We start from the raw sequence: 20,000 nt of genomic DNA, 5'->3' as shown, positions 1-20,000 counted from the left end.
ATGTGCCGGTCGCCAAAGAAAGGGAACGCCACCGAGATCTCCTGCAGCCCGGAGCCTCCGTCGTCCTGGGCCACCGTCTGCGTGTCGCCCTCGTCCTGCCCGAAGGGGTAGAAGTCCTCCAGGGGCACGGCTGCCCGAGCTCCCCCCGGACGGTCCAGCCACAGCAGGCAGCACCAGAGGCACCACAGGCAGCCGGTCACCGGTCGCGCTCGCAGCCCCATCGCCGGCAGCACAGTCCACGCTTGATTGAGGGGGGGGGGGAGAAGGAGGAGAGGATGGAGAGGATGAAGAGGAGCAGCTGGAGGAGGCGCTGTGGAGGAGGAGGAGGAGGAGGAGGAGGAGGAGGAAGAGGGTGCACACGGGCAACCGGGCAGCGCAAGGGACACCCGAAGAGCAGCAGCAAGGCAGGGAGGTGGAAGAGTGGACGCAGGGCAGAGTGGACCAGCGCAGAGCAGTGCGGAGCGGAGCAGAGGAGTGGAGTTGAGCTGGAGCCCCTGAGCTCTCACTGCAGCCAACTCCCCAGCAAGTCAGCAGCCGCAGCAGGCAGAGTCTTGTTAGAGAGAGAAAGAGAGTTTCAGGAACTTGGAAAGAAGTTCTTCCTTCTCTTCTTCTTCCTCCTCTTCTCCTGTCCTTCTGTTTTTATTTGACTCCCTCACCTTCTCTCTCTCCTCCTCTCTCTTTCTTTTTCTTCTTTCTCTGTCCCTCTGTTTTTCTCTCTCCTTCTCTCTCTCTCTCTCTCTCTCTCTCCTATTAGTTAGGCAGGCGGTCTGAAACAGGGGGGCAGATTCCTTGCATTCTGCGTGCTGCTGGGTGCTTCGTTCCACTCGCCGTCTCTCAGTGAAGGAGTGAGCAGAGAGAATGAGAGAGAGCAGGGAGGAGAGAGAGAGAGAGAGAGAGAGAGAAGAGAGAGGGGGAGAGAAGGAGAGAGAGAGTGGGGGGGGGGAGAGAGAGAGCAAGCAGTGATTGAATACTGTTTTTTTTTTTTTTTTTTTTTTTACAATCCAGCGATTTGGTCCCTGATGGCCAGCTTAGAAATATCCTCAATAAAAGCTCTATTCTGCTTGCCAAAAGGACTCCTTTCAGCCACAGCCCCTCCCTCCTGGGATTCTCTACCTCGCATAATTAGGTGGCCCCGGCCAATGGCAGCCCAGAGAGCTGGAAACAGGATAAGCGCAGGGCGGGCCTATGATAATCAAAGAAACGCTTTAGAGCCACTGACAGCTCACCGTCTCTTACTTTCTCTCTCCCTCTCCCTCCAGCACACTCACTCTCTCATACAGACACACACACACACACTCTCTCCCTTTCTTCCTTCATATTCCCACCCTCTCTCATACACACAAACTCCCTCTCCCAAACACATTCACTGTTTTAAACAAACACACACTCTCTCTCACACACACTGTCACTCTCTCTTTTCTCCTGGGATCTCTCACTTTCTGCCTTCGGTTCCTCTTAACCCTTGATTGCTAAAACTATCTAGGCACTTTCTAATCATACACTCCCACATACCAGATATCACCCCCCCCCCCAAACTCTCTCTCTCTGCATGTTCTTCCACTCTCCGTATCATTTCCTGGGCTGCATGTGAGAAGCGTGCAGGCTGGTGCCAGCTATAGGATGTGTACAGTGCTGCACTCATGTAAAACATGCCCAAGATGCGAGTTCAAAGGCAGAATGTATACAAAGCATGTCTGGTTCATATTAGACTTTTTAACTGTAAGCTTTTTTTTCCTTTTTTTTTTTTGTCTTAAAAGTTTCCCCACAAAAAGAAAAAATCCTCCACTCTGTGTATGGCATGTCTCATCCGAGACCAAAAGTTTTTTGTTTTTTTTGTTTAATGTAAAAAAAAACACTGAATTCCGAGAATAAAAGAAAACATAAAAGAAAACATCTCGTTTGCTTGATAGACTTGGTGCAGAAATGCAGTCATTATGTCATTATAAACCCCCTCCTTTCTTCTTTACTTTTTTCGGTCATTTACTGTAAATTCTCGTCGCCTGACAGAGAAAAGGGTCGTTAGCGAAGCGCGTCCAGTGCTGGAGCAGGAGCGTCGCGAGGGGATCGCCGCCGTGGTTTACGAGTTGTTTGTGCACATCAAAAACAAGCCAGAGCTATTACCCTCCTCTCCCCGAGCCAAAGTAAGCACGGAGGCTGTAACAGATTGCAATCATCACTGGTCAATAACTCTTATTTTTTAAGTGATCTTTTATTGAGTTTTTTTTAATACACTGTGTCAGGGTGCAGCAATATAAAAAAAGAAATTGGTTCTTAATTTTTCCATTTTGGTAAATACAGCATTCCTTTGTGACAATGTGTAAAAGCACTTGCAAAACAAGAGGAATGTTATCACAATAAGATGCTGTTTCATTTAACACAAGGATAGATACTTTTAATCAACTGGTTTGTGCTCTAATTACTTAAGTGATTCCACAAAGCGACATGATTCTTGAAGCATAATTGAAGCTGTCATGATGTTATATCAAAGTAACATTTCATGTAGGGACCTCACACACACTCACGAACACACACACACCCCAAGTGCACGCAAGCAAAGCCATACTGAGACAGACAGAAACAATAAGAGCTCTCCACCCAGCACACAAGAGTTTTGTGTTTCCTAACAAACACAGGGCCTTACAGTCTTAAAACAATTAGAACTGGGGGGCTTGCGAGAACAAATCCTTAAAACAATCTGGCACTTGCTCAGCCACTGTAAAACAGCACCTTCATTGTTTGTTGTTGTTGGAATTTTTTAATGTGTGGATGGGGATTAATAGTGCTCTAGGAGGCTTGAAACTGTTGCCTGAGACCAGTGGCTCAGTGGCTTTGTGTGTGTGTGTGTGTGTGTATGTGTGTGTGTGTGTGTGCATTTTTGCATGTATGTCTGTGTGTGAAAGAGATACTAAGTGTGAGAGAGACAGAGAGAGAGCGGAGGAGGGATGTGTTTCATTTTAAAAAAGACTTACTGTACGATGACTTACTTACACAAACTACAGTGTTTATGTGTCTGAACACCTGTGTGTGTGTGTTTGTGTGTGTGTTGTGTGTGTGCCTGCATATGTAAGCATGCATCTGTACGTATGCATGAAGTGTTTTGTGTTTGTATTACTCATACTGAATTCCTGCTCCCCCAGAGCAGTTCCACCCTCATTCATAAAGCCCACACACTGAATTATACTCACACACTGCAGCCCAGAGCTGACCTGCGATCAGCTTTATACAGCCTGTGTAAAGTACCATATACTGTATACTGTGTACCGTATTTGCCGGACTATAAGTCACACTTTTTTTCATAGTTTGGCCGGTCCTGCGACTCAGGTGCAACATATATATATTTATATATATGTTTTTTTTCCCCTTTTTATTACATTTTTTTTGACTGGTGCGACTTATAGTCTGGAAAATACGGTAAGTACAAGTACGTACACTGTACCATACTGAGCTTATTCTCTAAGAACCTTATCTGTTCTTATATGTATGCACACCCCCACAAATCCCTGATCAAATTGAATACGTTCTTTAAAGTGTACCAGAAACACTCTAATATGTGTCAGTCTGATGAAGTAGAGGGCAATTCCACGGAAAAATGGACTTTTTGTCACATCCATAACGCCAGTGAAATGCCTTTGCATTTGTATGATGTGAATGACAACATTCATTTTTTCTGCATTTTTTTTCATGTACATTCTTCAGCCAAAAATAGCAAATGCTCAAATTTCATGTAATCATTCACATCATACCATACCATCACATTTTATTGGCGTTATGGATGTTACAAAAAATGTAATTTTCCATAGAATTGCCCTAGAACATAGGCAAAGTTTCTCTGAAATCAGTCCAGAAACTAAGGACCCAGTGGAATGTGGAAGCATACGGGTCCAGTATGAGTGGAGCGATGTTGAATCAGACCCAAGATATTCATTCATTCTTCTCATACAACTCACAATTTCAAAGAATTCAATATTTGGCAAAGACAAATATACTACTTTAAGTATAAAAAATGGGTGAAAACCAAAATCATTCACCTACGTACATCTTGCATGACAAATATGCATACACATCTGCACCAAGTAAACTTGTGGATTCTGTGTAACATACGCATGCCAATAAACTACTTGACTTCAATTTGAACTGGAGAAATGTGCTTAGCTTCTGGAAGTCCTACTAAGGGGCCGGGTGTCTGTTGAAGCAGCAACACAATAGTAGGCTACCGTGTGACCATGACCTCTGAGGCTCTCTGGGAGTGTGATTGTCCAGTCATTGAATCAGTGTGTGTGTGTGTGTGTGTGTGTAGGTGTGTGTGTGTGTGTGTATGTGCGTGGTGGAGGTCAGGCCCCAGGTCTCAACAGCTGGCTAACGTAGGCCTGCCGCCTCCGCATCTCCTGCTCCAGCTGCTCCTTCAGTGTGCACACCTGAGGGAGGGACACACACACACACACACACACACACACACACACACACACACACACACACACACACACACACACACACAGACAGATGTGTGCATAAACACATGTGCATTATGTAGGTGCACACACAAACACAAATACATGCACCACTCCCATGACATCAGGAAACATCCTACATAAACAAAAACAAGCACTAACTACACAAAACACACACACACACACACACACACAAACACAGACAGATGTGTGCATAAACACATGTGCATTATGTAGGTGCACACACAAACACAAATACATGCACCACTCCCATGACATCAGGAAACATCCTACATAAACAAAAACAAGCACTAACTACACAAAACACACACACACACACACACACACACACACACACACACACACACACACACACACAAAACACACACAAACACAAACACTACACAGATGCATGCGCTTGTGCCTGAACACACAGACACACAAAAACCAAACACACATGTATATACACATACCCAGATCTGTGAACAAAGCTTTACACATAAATACACAAGTTCCTCAAGGACAGCACTGGTTTAAATTGATTCAAATAGGCTACAGCACAGATGTGAGGGTAATAGAGAAAGTAGTTGTGTAAGTAAAGATACTGATGACATCTAAGGCATAATGATGGGGCTTTGTGTGTAATTGGGTCATTGGTGTGCAATTGACTCAATTGGCCTGTGCAATTGGCTCATTCATTCATTCGCCCATTCGCCACCTCAAACTGGTGTGTGGTGAACGTTCTGGCACGTAATGGCTGCCATGCATCACCCAGGTGGGTAAGTGAGATTCCTTCTTCACTGTAAAACGTTTTAGGTCTCTTGATAAAGCACTATATAAAAGTAAGTTGTTGTCGTTGTTGTATTTAATTGTATATTAGTTAGCATACAATGGTGTTAGCAATTCTACTAAATGCTCACAGCGTGCGTTATCCTTGACACAGGCTGCTTTAAATAGAGGTGCCACAAAGCCACTGGCAACGTTCCCCCTAGGTGGCGCTCCTCTGTGCTCCACACACACACACACACACACACACACACACACACACACACACACACACACACACACACACACACACACACACACACACACACACACACACACACACACACACACACACACACACACACACACACACACACACACAGACACACACACACACACACACACACACACACACAGACACAGACACACACACACACACACACACACACACACACACACACACACAGACACACACACACACTCTCCCACCTGTTCCTCCAGGCAGCGGACTCTCTGGCGGTGGGCCTTCTCTCGGGCCTCCAGTGCCCGCTCGGTCTGCAGCTGGGACCCGCGCAGGCGCTCCGTCTCCTGGTCCAGCTCCTGACGGTGCCGCACCGTCACCTCCAGCAGTCGCTGGGACTGCGAGTGCTCCAGGTGCGAAATCTGAGCCTGGACACACACACACACACACACACACACACACACACACACACACACACACACACACACACAAACACACACATGGAACGTGGATGCACACTACACACATCACACAGAAAGCACATTTTCTACACACACACATACACTAACATAGTTTTTGTATCTGCTCAGTACGACAACCTGTTAGGGAATTATGGTATAGTTTACAGTGAGACTGACACACTGTGTTCTGTATGGCATGTGCCAAATGCTGTAACCTCCTGAAAATGGTCTAATAAGCTGCTCATTTGTAGGTCATTACACACACTCTCAGGCTTTATCTCTCCCTCTCCTACTCACCTGTAGTGTGTGAGTGTGTGTGTGGGCATCAGTGAGCTCCTCCTGCAGGGTGTGTGTGGTCTGCTCCAGATGCTCCCTCTCACGGCTCAAAGACAGAGCCTCCTCCTCCAGCCGCCTCCTGTCATGTTCCACCTGGACGCGCGCACACACACACACACACACACACACACACACACACACACACACAAACACACACACACACACACACACAAACACACACACACACACACACACACACACACACACGCACACACACACACACACACACACACAGACACACACACACACACACACACACACACACACACACACACACACACACACACACACACACACACACAGACACACAGACACACATACACAGGCACACATACACACACACATGTATGTAAAGATCCAAACAAACAAGTATGGAATTGCAGGCATAAACACAAACATACACACACACACACACACACACACACACACACACACACACACACACACACACACACACACACACACACACACACACACACGCCCGCACTACAACAGTATGTAATCATACTGGACTACTGAGGGCCACTACGTAGGGCCCAAGCCAGAAAAACACAAACACACAAAAACAAAACACATTTCTGCATAAAACCCCCCATTATATCAGCATAAGTCACCCAAAACCAAAGTCATGAACCTGAGAGAAGTTTCTAGCAAATCTGGCGACTATTAAGACAGACTGACACAAGGCACAGAGAAATGGGAGGAATTTAAGAGTACGAGAACACAAGTGCCCCCAGTAGAGAGAACATGCTGTGCAGGGGGCATTATCAACAACAAACAGCCAAACTCTGCAGCGCACAGAGCACTCATACCATAAAGTAGTCAGAGAGAGATGGAATGCATTACTGTGTGATTGCACTTGAGAGAAGCGATGCTTATGGCCATCATGCATGCACCATAGAAGGGGCAAACCAGGGGCCACCGCACAACTACCGATTAAAAATGATCCATGTGAGAGAGGAGGGCAGCCAATGGAATAGAATGGAATCAGACTGAACTGAAGCCAGGGTGAGTTTAATATGATCCAAGCCGATTCATACCAATCCCATTCAAATTCAGCCAAGCCAGCTGGACTGAGCCTGTAACAGGCCATGGGGGAAAGGGTAACATCAAACCAGACCTGCACACACCAGGAAAGAGGGCCCTCCACTCTACACCCCAACCCCCAACACCACCACCACCAACACCACCACCACACCCGACCCAGCTCAAGCCAATAACCCAGTCCACACCCATGCAAACCTGAACCAGATGCCTCAAATACCAACTCCCCCACCCCACCCCACCCCCCCCCCCCATCATCTCCCGAGCAGCCCCTTCATACCTTCTCCAGGGTCTTCCTCAGCGAGGCCTTGTCTTTGCCCAGGCGGCTCATCCCTCTCTCCAGGTCGGCCTTCTCGGCCTCCAGCCTCTGGAGCGAGGCCTGCAGGCTAGCCACGCGTCCCTGGAGGTCCCCCTTGTCTTTCTGAAGCTGCCTGGAGTCCTCCAGGGCCTCGTGCTCCCCCTCCTGCCTCTGTCTCAGGGCCTGAGAGGGGAGAAATAAAACAAGTAACCCCGCAGACGCCACCAAACAGCGGGGAGAGAGCGCGAGGGGACACGTTAGCGAGAAATACTGTGCTGGAGCTGAACCCTCAAGTGGCTTATCGTCAGATCTACGACCACAAAAGGGAGAAAAGCAAACATCTCGGAGAAACGCTGCATTCGAGTTCAAACTGAAATCTAGGTTCAAGTTCAAGTGGTTTGTCATATACACATTAAACAGACGTTGCACTGTGCAAAGATATTCTAACTCGTGTGGGTCCCTCTTGATGGAGACAGAACAGACCAAGGCTTTTGTCAAGGGGAAGCACAATGTGACAGTCTAAAACAGCATTTTAAACAAAAAGCATTCACTCCCAATCAAATAATTTGTCATCTTCCTTCCAAACGTTTGCTCCGATTCTGATCACAGGACATGATTTCATGATGGATTACATGGTATTTCAGGATGTATTTTGTTTTGTTTGAAACGCGTTGTTTTCCTTTTGTTTTGGTGCATGGGCTCTTTTTTATTATCCCAAGAAACTGGTCAGATAGCGAACGCATTTGTTTTGCTCTGCTTTGTTGTTTCTCACCATCATTTCCAAATGTCTCTACGCAGAGGAGATCTGAGAAGCCAGCTCATCTCGCTGCCATGTGCCAAGCTTTGGTTTTGTTAAGCCGTTCCAACCCCCCCCCCCCTCAAAGACAACTGCATCCAACAACCCATTTAAGTTGAGGGATGCCTACTGAGCCACACGGCTAAACTGTTGATCTAAACACAATGTTGTGGTTACACTCATATGCTGAGCTGCAGCGCAGGACTGCTACTTTTAATTGACCAAACTTTTTCCATGTAAAGTCACTTTAAAAGCAGCAAGGATTCGTTTCATTAGTCTTCGTTAGTGCAACAAAAAAACCCCGAATAAACAACAATAATGACCAATAAACAACATTTAACAACAAACATTCAACACAATGAGCTGTTCATTTCTACTCTGTAAACAGAACACGAACACGAACGCAACTATCGAGAAATGGCTTCACAATGCATAAACCGAGCGTGTGGACATCTGCTACCGCGCGGTAGATGTGGTGCTCATGTGGTCGATGACGCGGGTGCCCTCCCCTCACCTCCTGCAGTGCCCGCGCCTGCTTGTCCAGCTCTGCCGCACGCAGCTCACTGTCCTCCTGGGCTCTCTGGAGGTTCTGGGCACGCTCCGTCAGCACGTGGTTCTGCTTCTTGCTCTCGGACAACGCCTCACGCATCTTATCCAGCCTCTCCTGAGGAACCACAGAAGAAGCACAGCACAGGTTAGAACATGGCTTAGAACGCATGCTAGGAAACGGGCTAGAACACAGGCAACTGTACGCAGGATTGTAGAACAGATATCTGTGGCTTGGGAAAGTGCTTTTGTGCTCAAACCAAGTGGGTTCAGATCAGGGTCCTGAGTTCATATCTTCAGTACCAAGAGGTGATACAGATCAGATGTTATTCCTATGTTGACATGAAACATGACTTTCTCTTTTTTCCTCCACTCACTCCCTAACTTTTCTTTCTTTCTCTCTCTTCTTCTCTCTCTTCTTCAACCCTTCTGGTTGCTCCGCTCCTTGGGGGCCTTGTGGTCAGAAGCTGCAGGATTCCACTGGCCCAGGCCGGCGGGGTCCTGTGCTGTGTCAGCGAGAGATTTACACGGAGCGCGCTCCGTTTGTGTTTGCACAGCATCTTTAAAAGTGTGGCGGCGAGCCACCGCGTCCCTAAAGCTCTCTTCCCCAAAAGTTGCTAGCGAGAGCTAACACCTCATCCATTCCCACTCCAACACCAACAGCATAGATAATTTCTCGAAATCCCAAACTCGAAACATTATGGAACCGATGCATAAATCACTGTAAAAACCAGGCAGTAAATGAGCGCAGATTATTTATTTGATTTGGAGAGTCGCAATTAAGCGTCCCTCGTGCGCAAGGGCTGGTCAGGGAGGGGTGTTTCAGGGGGCTGAAAGCGGGGCCAGGGATGGGAGAAGCCGCCCCGCACCATAACTCAGGCTGAGAGGTTTTGATAGCAACGCTTGCGGGCATCATGCTACATAAACAGCCGACCGCATACGGCACACGGGGGAGCGGGGGGAACGCTCGAGGCGTGCACAACGCTATTTCCAGAAACTCATAAATATCCGACTCCGACCAAGACACCACTGGCCCGGGCACGGACTGCTGGGAAACAGAGCAGCGCGTGCCATATGACCAACGACTCGACTTGGCTGTCGTAAAAGGGGGCACATCCAGCCCAAGGCGGTGCCACGGTCCTATTTAGGATTATTGTGGTGGGGTTGGCACCACCAGTGAGCAATCATCTAAAGCCACATTTGTGCATCAGAAAAGCAGTCTAAGCAAGTTGTATCAAGTGTCATATCCGTTATCTAATTTGGTAGTAAAAATACACCTAATGATAAAAAAGTGGGTAGTCAGTAATCAAAAAAGTCATTGGGCCGGTTTCATGGATTAATGAATCATGGATTAGACTTAAATTCATAGATCATGGATTAGACTTAAATCATAGTTTGTCTCGATAGATAACCAGTGAAGTCCTCCTCTAGTCCAGGGCTTAATATCAATCCAGCCCAGAGGGTCTGTGCTGAGTGGTACCGTAGGTGTGCACTGTACCTGCAGCATGCGGCGGTCGTGCTCGCTGGCGGTCAGCGCCCTCTGCAGCTGGGCGGCCTGCTCCTGGGCGGCTCCGGCACTGGCGCTGCTCTCGCTCAGCTGGACCGTCGCGCCCTGCAGCCTCTCCCGCAGCTGGGAGTCCTGCTGCTCCGCCCGACCCAGACACGCCGCCAGACGCTCCACCTCCAGCCTGAGGAGGGGGACGGGGACGTGGCACAGGAGGGAGAGAGGATGGGGCAGAGATGGAGGAGACAGAGACAAGCAGGGGGGCCAGAGAAAGGGATGGAGAAATATAAGACCAAAAGCAGTTTAAATGACATTTTTACTGCTTTTACTACAACATGATTACCTTGCAATATTTTAAACATTAGTGCAGGTCTTTCATGTCCTTACATGTCAACCAGTCTCACTATTATGGAATTCCTCTTCACAAATATGAGTAGCAAAACTATAGCCCATCATACTGTACTACACAGGAAGAGTTTGGTTCCAAAATGCATGGAATTAATGAAATGTTATTTAAAGTCATGTTATTTACAGTTATTGTGTATTTCAGGTAATATCAATAAAATTGCAGTTGTGTTGTTTTGAATGAGTAACGATAAATCAATCAACAACAATAACCCAATATCAGTTCAGTGTAAATTACTTGGAGAACAACATTTTAAAAAATGATTTATGAAAATTCATTAAAATGGAGGATATAGCGTTTTGGAATCAAACTCTTCACGTTAGGGACTAGATTGTTTGACCCCTGGAGTACCTGAGCAGGGCGCCCCTCTCCTCGCTTTCCCCCAGCTCCCTGCGCAGGCTGGCCAGGCGCTCCTGCAGGCCGGCCACCTCGGCCTCTAGCTCGGCCACGCGCACGCCTCCCCTCTGTACCTCGCCCTCCAGGGAGCGCTGGGACACCTCCAGGCGGCCGGCCCGCGCCTCCACCTGCTCGCACGCCTCCTTCAGCTGCCGCCGCTCCACCTCCCCACGGGACTCGGACGCCTCGCTGCGCTCCAGCTTCTCCTGTGGGGAGAGGTCGTTTATTTATTTATTTTTATTGGATTACAGTGTAATGTACAATTTATACATATAGAGATATAAAAGGCAAAGTAGATTACAATGAACAGATATAAAGATAGAAAGGAGAGTCGTTTTGGAGTAGTAGTGAGAACAGGTGCGCTCAACTTCAAATCTCACAACAATTTCGGGTGCGAGTTTAAAGGTGACCACTTATATTCTCTTAACTTATTTATTAATGCCATGTCCACAGACGCGTTTCGGCCTAAGCCATCGTCAGTGTGTGTTCTGAGGGGTCGTTTTGACCAGTGGTCAGGTGAGCTGTCCAGGAAACTCTCCTGCGGTCCATGTCTCTCATGGTCTTAACCTGTTTCTGCATCTTCCCTCAACAGTATCACAAGCTTAACCAATCACCTTCTACTCACCCAGAGTTCCACACTCTCTCTACATCACCTGTGGAGTCTCACCTGTCCTATACGTCTCTCACCTGACATCTCTGGGTTTCAGATGTCTCTGATGCAGCCTTTCTATCGTCTCTATATGCTTGCTGTCTTACCTGACCTGTGTCTCACCTGTGGAGTCCTTTCCTCACCTGTAGTCTCTGGGCCTCGGCCTCCGCTGACTGCAGGCTGCTCCTCAGCGTGGTCACTTCCTCTCCCAGACTCCTCCTCTCTCTCTCCCCACGCCGGCTCACCTCCTCCTGGAGAGCCAGGGATGTCTGCACCCCCTCCAGCCTCTCAGTCACCTCGCGCCTCCCTGAGGTAAATAACACAGTAAGAAATGGCAATGGCCACACACTGAGGCACAGATAAGCACACATCCCACAGTGTGTGATATTTGTTGATGTCATTGCTGAGTAGGCATGTGTAATCTCCCCATGAGAGTGTGTGTGTGTGTGTGTGTGTGTGTGTGTGTGTATGTGTGTGTGTGTGTATGAGTAAGTGTGTATGTTTGTGTGACTGTGTGTGTGTGTATGTGTGTGTGTGTGTGTGTGTGTGTGTGTGTGTGTGTGTGTGTGTGTGTGTTTGTGTGCTAGAAACTCACCCTGCTCTGCATCTCTCAGGTTTTTGTGGAGCTGCTGTAGTCTGCCATTGGCTTTGTCCTGAGCTGCTTGGAGCTCACTCACCTGACGAGTCAAACTCAGCACCTGTGTATAGGCCTCATCCTGTGACACACGCACACATACACAGCAACGCAGACATATAGAATAATATTAATTTACCAAGCACACATTATATGATAACTGTATACATAATATAAGAAATATGCATGTAAAAAAGGACAATTAATCAAATTGGTGAAAATGGGCACTGGTCAGGATCTCTTTTTCCTCAAGGCAGTAACAAAACCATTTGTGTACTTGGTCTCCCTCTTCCTGGTGTCTGAGGAGTGAGTGAGTGTTAAGTGTGTGACGTGTGTGAGTGGGGGATCTCACCCTGTCCCTCTGCGTGTCCCTGAGCTCCCGCTGGAAGCTGTGCAGGGCCGTGTGCAGAGTGTCCAGATCCAGCTCCTCGTCCCCCCCACGGCCAGGGGACAGAGAGCGGCCCGGAGAGCCACTGGGTGTCAGTCCCTCCGGCCCACCCTCACCATCTGTGGCAGGGTGACAAATGAAGAAGACCCAGCAGGGTTGAAACGTTGCTTTTGTACATTAAATATGGGAGTTTAAGCAGTGTTGCGGACATTATATATTTTTTTCACTGGGGTGACAAATGATACATTGTAAATTGATATGTATATGCACACATATAAAACCTCTCTCTCTCAAGCAACACATCCCCTGAAGAATGCATGCTGACAAGAGACAACACATAACAATTCCCACACTAACATCTAAATTACAACGAATAATCGTTTTTTGTCAAAAATTTGTTTATGAGTATACAAGATGCCATCAACCCCTCACCTTTCACAGGAGAGCGATTTCTCCAAGGAGAGGGGCTCCGCCCTCTGGCCCCCCGGGTGGGTGACCGCCCGGAGCGTCCGATCCCCAGCGTCCTCCTCAGGGCTGACTCCAGGCCGGCCAGCCTGTGCTCCAGCCCACGGCGGGCAACTTCCCCCTGGGCCAGTTGCTCTTCCAGGCCCCTGGCCTGCCCCTCGGCCAGGCTGGCCCTCAGGCCCTGCTCCCGGGCCTGGGCCTGGGCCTCCCGCAGGGCTTCCTCCAGACGGGCCGTCTCCTCGCGCTGCCGCCGCTGGCTCTCCTGGAGGGCGGCGTCGCGCTGGTGCTGCGCTTCCCTGGCGGCCGCCTCCGCCTCCTCCTGCTCGGCCACTCGCCGCTGCAACACTGAGGACTGCAGAACCAGGCAAAGAGGGTGGGCGTTAATAGCAATGCATGGAGGATATCCACAGGCTACATGATTGTGGATTGGGGAGCTTTGTGGTAAGTTATAGAGCCCCCTCTCTGGGAATTGGAGATTCAGGCCAGGTGTGCTGCACATCACCAAAGAGAATCTGTGACCTTAAAGTTATCCTTCATCCAATTCAAATCAATTCAAAAAACTTTATTTATCCCCGAGAGGCAAGTTTCCCTATGCAGGCATAGTGACATATAAGACATAACACAACATATAAGACAGGACACAAGAAAAAACAGGACAGACAAAGAAAGAACAGGATAGACAGGAGTGTTAGTCCCAGGAGATGGAGGAGGAGGGGCCTGGGAGCATATATCCACCAGTGCATCAATTCTTCCCTCCATATTACCACCACTGAACCACACCGGCAGAACAACACTAAGAAGAGCGGAATCCTTCAGTTACTGATACACACATGGGGGTGAGATCAGTATGCTGCCACTGCACTCATCGCCATGGTGAAGCAGTTCTCTCATGTTTGGAATGGAAACATGCTCAACTCCATGTACTGTTGCAGTGGTTGAACGAGAACTGAGTATTACTCCACCAAGTGAATCACGCACTGGGCCACACTTCCCAGAACTATGTTTAAGTTATTATCCCCGCATCATGATCGTAACAACACATTTATTGCTCTCTGTGATTCATCTGGCCATGTTCTCAACTTACAATAGAGGTCATGGTTAGGGGTGCTAGCTGGGTCCGACGCCATGGTGGGCACTCTCCAATAAGCATATGTGATGATATCTCACAAAACATTAACCTTAATAATCACGTATAAAACCAAAACAGTGTTCAGAATTGTTGTTGCAGGTAAGATGAAAGCGAAAGGGGCAGCGTATAAATGTCTTATCCAGATGTTTGAAATTTACCAACAGTTAGTAGCATTGCCAGCTCTTAAAGGCCAAGCCTGATATCCAGCAAAGTGCTAACATGTAACATGCCCCGAAATAGAACTGAATTGTGTTCAGATGGGACTTAACAAGCTGAAGCCCAACAAGCACGAAAGGCCGTCTCATACAGTGTTGGGCACGCACGCACGCACGCACGCACGCACGCACGCACGCACGCACGCACGCACGCACACACACACACACACACACACACACACACACACACACACACACACACACACACACACACACACACACTTACTTACTCACTCCAGCTGAACTGTTCAGGGAGGAAAGTGTTGGGTGTGGAGAGGAAAGGCAGTCTTGCTACAGGCACAGATGACCTTGCTGACACTGATTCAGATACTGCATGCGGTTTCCTTGATAACAAGCACACTCGACCACAGCAATATATACACACCCACGCACAAACATATACATTATATGCTTGTCATTGTTGTATTTGATAAAGCATTGACCAGAACTGAATAAGTACTTTTTTATCGCAGTGGTGGGAGAGAAATATGAGCTAGATGATCTGTTTTGTTGTTGTAATAACATTTGATGTTTCCAGGCGGACAAACTGCACAGATGAACTGGAACAGGAACACACCCTAGCATTACAAACATCATGTTAATTGGCTTAATCTCCACACAATTAACATTGTTGCAGAACTTTAACCTTGAATCAGTCGAAAATCGGCTCTGAACTTTTGAAACTGAGTTGAATTGATGACCACAGACACTGATAACAGTTGCCTACACCCTGAAAAGTCCCGGTTCTTTAATGAAGAAGCCATGCTTTAATTATAATCTTTCCTCAAGGGAGGGCGAGTATGCAAAGTTGAGGATGGTGATTACAGGTCACAGAGACTCCAGTCCAAAACATTTACATTAGAGTTTTTCTCAGTCGACTTGGTGCAGTTCTCGAATCATTATTAACAATTTCACAACAGTAAGTGCAATTCCCGAAAGCAATTCCTGAAAACTATTTGTGCAAACTGCATTGCACAGTGGATTACCTGCAAAAGTAAAATATTACTGTAATGCCAATCAACATGTCAGTGCCATCATAATGAAAATTTCCTGTGTCACTGTTAGTAACCATGTTGTAAATATAACAATTTGCTTCAGTTTTTCTGTCTGGTTTACATACATTTCAACAGTAAAATGTTATGCATTACTGTATGTGGGTGATTGTAGAAGACAGGATTCATATTTACTATATACTTTTACAGTAATGTTTGCGCTGTGTTGTAACCAGAGCATGTAATTCACTGTTATACAGGGAAGATTGGACTGTTTTACAGTACAGCAGCTCTTTCCAAAAAATATACTTGACAGATTACATATGACAAGTGGTTCGACACTTTTGTATATAATGACTCAAGCAATGAAGTAATGTGTAAATGTTTTGGAGGGAAGGACTATTAAACTGAGAACCTGTATAATGTATTTTGACCAACATGACATTAGCAATTGATCGTTTTAGTTTTAATTCTGATCTGAGAAATGCACTAAAGCCACTGGGAGATTCAAATTCTGATTCAAACACCTTCTGAGTGGAAGAATGATAAACTGGGAATGCTGTCAATGTCTGTCTGTCTGTCTGTCACAGCTGTGTGTTTGAAAGTGCTGTGCTATCACTGACAGTTGACTGTTTCAGGACTGGTTTGTACAGGAGTTGACCAGACTCCAGTCCAAGAAGTCCGTCAGAACTGGTGATCTAAGAGCTGTGCTGCCAAACTCTCTAGGTGCGGTTACAAGCTGTGTGCTCTGTTTGGAGGTTGTGCAACCACATCCTGATCATCTGCTCTGATCTGACTCATGATCCGTGATCCATTCCATCATAAAAAAAAATGCTCCGTTCAACTCTAATTGCTCTGAGTCCATTTGCATCAAGCAATTATCAAAAATAACATTTTCGCACTACTTTTCACCACAATGTACCACATGGAGTGAGGCCACCATTTCCAAGTTGCTGTGCTGTAATGGTGAACTCTTCGCACCTCCTTGATGGCTGCCTCTCGGCCGGCCTCGCTCTCCAGGAGCCTCTGACGGAGGCTGAAGGCCTCCCTGCGAGCCTCCTCCTCACGCTGCTCCTCCTGGGCCACGCGCGCTTGCAGCTCCCCCAGCTCCTTGCTCCGACTCGACACCTCCCCCTCCAGGCTCTTCACCTGACGAGGCCACACAGACATTTAACACATCCGCAGTCCCACAAGTGAGATCTGGCTCTTAACACTGGCAAATACGGAGGTGCTAACATCTGCAAAGATCTGCAGACAGACATACCAAAGACCAGACCCAGAGGCCATATTGAAATATTTCTAAATATGTCACTTCCAATTAGTGGTGAATTCCATCTGGTTGGTAGGTTTTCCAAATTTTACATTGTGATGTGTGAATCTTTTTTGACACATTAAATCGTGAAGCTTTCCTCTGCTCCATGCAATGTACAATGTATTAGCATGTTCAACAAAGTGCCTGATAAAAGTAAGAAACACAGGAACACTGATAGAACAACGCTACAGCTATGACATGCAATACTGCTGTATCTCCCAATGGTTTGATCTCCGTCTCCAGTGACCAGGCGTGCGGTAGCTCTACTCGTCCCCAAGGGACTTGGCAGCCCTGCAGCCGTGCTCACCTGTCTGCGTAGCTCCTGCAGCTCCCGGCGCGCCTGCAGACGGGAGCGCTCCAGCTCGCGCAGCGTGGCCCTTAGCTTGCTCGCCTCCTGCTGGTGGGAGGACTTACACTCCTCCAGCACGGACAGCCTCTGCTCCTTCTCCTCCAGCGACCGCTTCAGACTAAAACACAGCAACACAAGGTGTCCACATGAGGAGCATAAGAACTGACCACAGACTGGTCACTAGCCATGGAGCATAGAACTGACCACAGGCTGGTTACTAGCCATGGAGCATAGAACTGACCACAGACTGGTCACTAGCCATGGAGCATAAGAACTGACCACAGACTGGTCACTAGCCATGGATCATAGAACTGACCACAGACTGGTCACTAGCCATGGAGCATAGAACTGACCACAGACTGGTCACTAGCCATGGAGCATAGAACTGACCACAGACTGGTCAGTAGCCATGGAAAAGAATGACAAGGTGAAATGAAAACTTCTAATACTGGGATTGAAATGTTATTCATCAGTTAAATGTTGGTCAGCTAACTCATTTGGTTATCATACCATGACATACTGTATATGATATTTGCTATATAATATGGTGGCGTTGGTAGCAGATATCACCATGGCTGTGATTACCTGCAGCATTAGCTCAGTCTCCGGCCTCGTGCCTACAGTCCAATCAGAGCCATGGCTATACTGCAGCTGCTACCAACGCCACTCTCACTTGTGCCATATTGTTTAATTGCAAGATGTCTGTCCTGTCAAACTTATGAGGGTAGAGCAAGAGGCTCTGACTTTCTGAATGTGTCAGGATGATGTGCAGGATGCTGAAATCTCCATGCTGGACCGCAGTGGCCAATGATGCCCAACCTGTTGTTGTCGTTCTCGGCCCTCTTCACCGTGGCACGCAGCTCCTGGTTGGAGGTGTGGACGGCCTCCTTCTCGCGGCCGGCGTCGCCCAGCGCCCTTCGGAGCTCCAGGGCCTCCTGCCGCTGGGCGTCCCTCTCACCGGCGCATTCCCGCAGCTGCCGATGGGCCTCGATCAGATCCCTTCGCCCCGCGTCACGGGACTCCTCCGCCTCCTGCAGAGAGCGCCTCAACCCAGACAACTGAGGAAGAGAGAGAGAGAAATAGATAGACAGATAGATAGAAAGAAATAAAGTGAGAGAGAGACAGATAGAGAGAGAAAGAAACTATTTTATATACACTGTGTACATTTCTTTTAGAATAATTTAACTTTGCATACAGGTGCATTTGTGCATACGTCACACATAAATCACAGAGAGAGAGAGAGAGAGAGAGAGAGAGAGAGAGAGAGAGAGAGAGCATTTCAAATGGTAGGACAGTATAAGAAAGAGAATCAGACAACAAGGACCCTCCTCACAGCAGCAAACAGAGCAAGTAAATGTGAAGAGGTCATTCAGTTTTTGGGATGTGGTCCAATCTAATGTCCCTTCACACAGAAAGCAGAAAGATCTTTTTTAAATAAGGTTATGTGAATTACAGCCTCGGGGAGAGGATTTCGCCATCACACAAAAACCATGAAAGCAGACTCACTCCATATCGGTACCAATAAAAACACATGGGAAACTAAAAATACACTTCAGGACTACAGAGGGAAGTGATTAAGTGAAACAAATCAGCTGTTCAGAAAGGGGCAACGTATGGGGGGCAATGAGTGTAGACGAGAGCCTGGGAAAGCAAAGCAGAGAGTGGACGATACTGGACACAACTAGCGCAGGCAGCAGAGAGTGATAAACTACAGCAGTTAAGACGGGAGAATCTGGGAGAATCAGCTACTAGACTTTTCCATCCAAAAAAAAACAAAAAAAAAACATGGCAGGTTATATAGCTGAAACCCAGCAAACCCAAACCCAACCGTCCCCTCTAGAAGCCGCTGTAGCCGAGACGTGGCTGGGCCGTGGCTGTCATTTTCCCACTCGCTGCAAAGGGCCTGGCTCAGAGGGCCAGTTAAGGGGCTGTGCGTGTAGACCGCGGCCAGGAATCTCAAAACACAAAATCTAAAAACATGGTCAGCCTGAGAAGCTGGGGATCGGTGGAGGGGAACACACACATGCATGAATATGACCCACATTCTGGTAACAGTCTGGCACCAGCTCATCATTTAATGGCAAAGAATGTTGTCACCGCAGCCAAGAATCCACATGGAGAGAAAGAGAGAGAGAGAGAGAGAGAGAGAGAGAGAGAGAGAGAGAGAGATGGAGAGAAGTGAGAGACAGAGTGAGAAAGAGTGAGAGAGAGATTGCCGGAAGGGCCTGGCTATGGATGGGAAATGGTTGGGAAATACGCCAGGTGTTGTTGTCATGCTTCTCCACTGGGACAGTGATTAACATCAGCCATCAAGAGAGTGTGTGTGTCTATGTATGTGTGTGTGTATGTGTCTGTGTGTGTATGTGTGCATGTGTGTATTGGTGCGTGTGTGTGTGTGTGTGTGCATGTGTGTGTGTGTGTGTGCGTGCACATGCACTTGTCCAAAAGCTGTTGCATATGTGTGCATGTAGGAGAGAGGGAGAGAAGGAGAGAGAAGGTTTGCATATTGGCATGATGTGTTTGTGTGTAGGGGAGCATGAACGTGTGTGTGTGGGGGGGAGCATGAACGTGTGTGTGTGTGAATGTGGGAGAGAAGAGAATGTACAAATAGGAAAGTGTGTGTGAA

The 20,000-nt window shown here is 47.6% G+C and overlaps 2 protein-coding genes across 2 annotated transcripts in view; both read right to left on the bottom strand.

The window, feature by feature from the left end:
- The window catches only part of sned1 (sushi, nidogen and EGF-like domains 1), a 47,039-nt gene extending 46,818 nt beyond the window's left edge, over positions 1–221 (bottom strand). Inside the window, 1 exon segment of the mRNA XM_048252898.1 lies at positions 1–221. This exon segment is cut by the window's left edge and continues 10 nt beyond it. Coding sequence (XP_048108855.1) covers positions 1–221 — 221 coding nt within the window.
- A 3,552-nt stretch (positions 222–3,773) lies between these two features.
- Positions 3,774–20,000, bottom strand: part of crocc2 (ciliary rootlet coiled-coil, rootletin family member 2) — a 67,603-nt gene continuing 51,376 nt past the window's right edge. The window contains exons 24-37 of the mRNA XM_048252784.1: positions 18,194–18,432; positions 17,333–17,492; positions 16,695–16,862; positions 13,345–13,729; positions 12,877–13,031; positions 12,486–12,606; positions 12,034–12,197; positions 11,197–11,447; positions 10,434–10,623; positions 8,904–9,053; positions 7,576–7,776; positions 6,213–6,344; positions 5,703–5,882; positions 3,774–4,415 (exon numbers count right to left, since the gene is read on the bottom strand). Of these exons, the coding sequence (XP_048108741.1) occupies positions 4,332–4,415; positions 5,703–5,882; positions 6,213–6,344; positions 7,576–7,776; positions 8,904–9,053; positions 10,434–10,623; positions 11,197–11,447; positions 12,034–12,197; positions 12,486–12,606; positions 12,877–13,031; positions 13,345–13,729; positions 16,695–16,862; positions 17,333–17,492; positions 18,194–18,432 (2,580 nt within the window). The 3' untranslated portion in view covers positions 3,774–4,331. The remainder of the gene's footprint in view (positions 4,416–5,702; positions 5,883–6,212; positions 6,345–7,575; positions 7,777–8,903; positions 9,054–10,433; positions 10,624–11,196; positions 11,448–12,033; positions 12,198–12,485; positions 12,607–12,876; positions 13,032–13,344; positions 13,730–16,694; positions 16,863–17,332; positions 17,493–18,193; positions 18,433–20,000) is intronic.

This window comes from Alosa alosa, chromosome 9 (genome assembly GCF_017589495.1).
Source record: "Alosa alosa isolate M-15738 ecotype Scorff River chromosome 9, AALO_Geno_1.1, whole genome shotgun sequence".
NCBI lineage: Eukaryota > Metazoa > Chordata > Actinopteri > Clupeiformes > Clupeidae > Alosa > Alosa alosa.
Note: the sequence above shows the minus strand (reverse complement) of the source record. Positions and strands in the feature narration are given on the sequence as shown.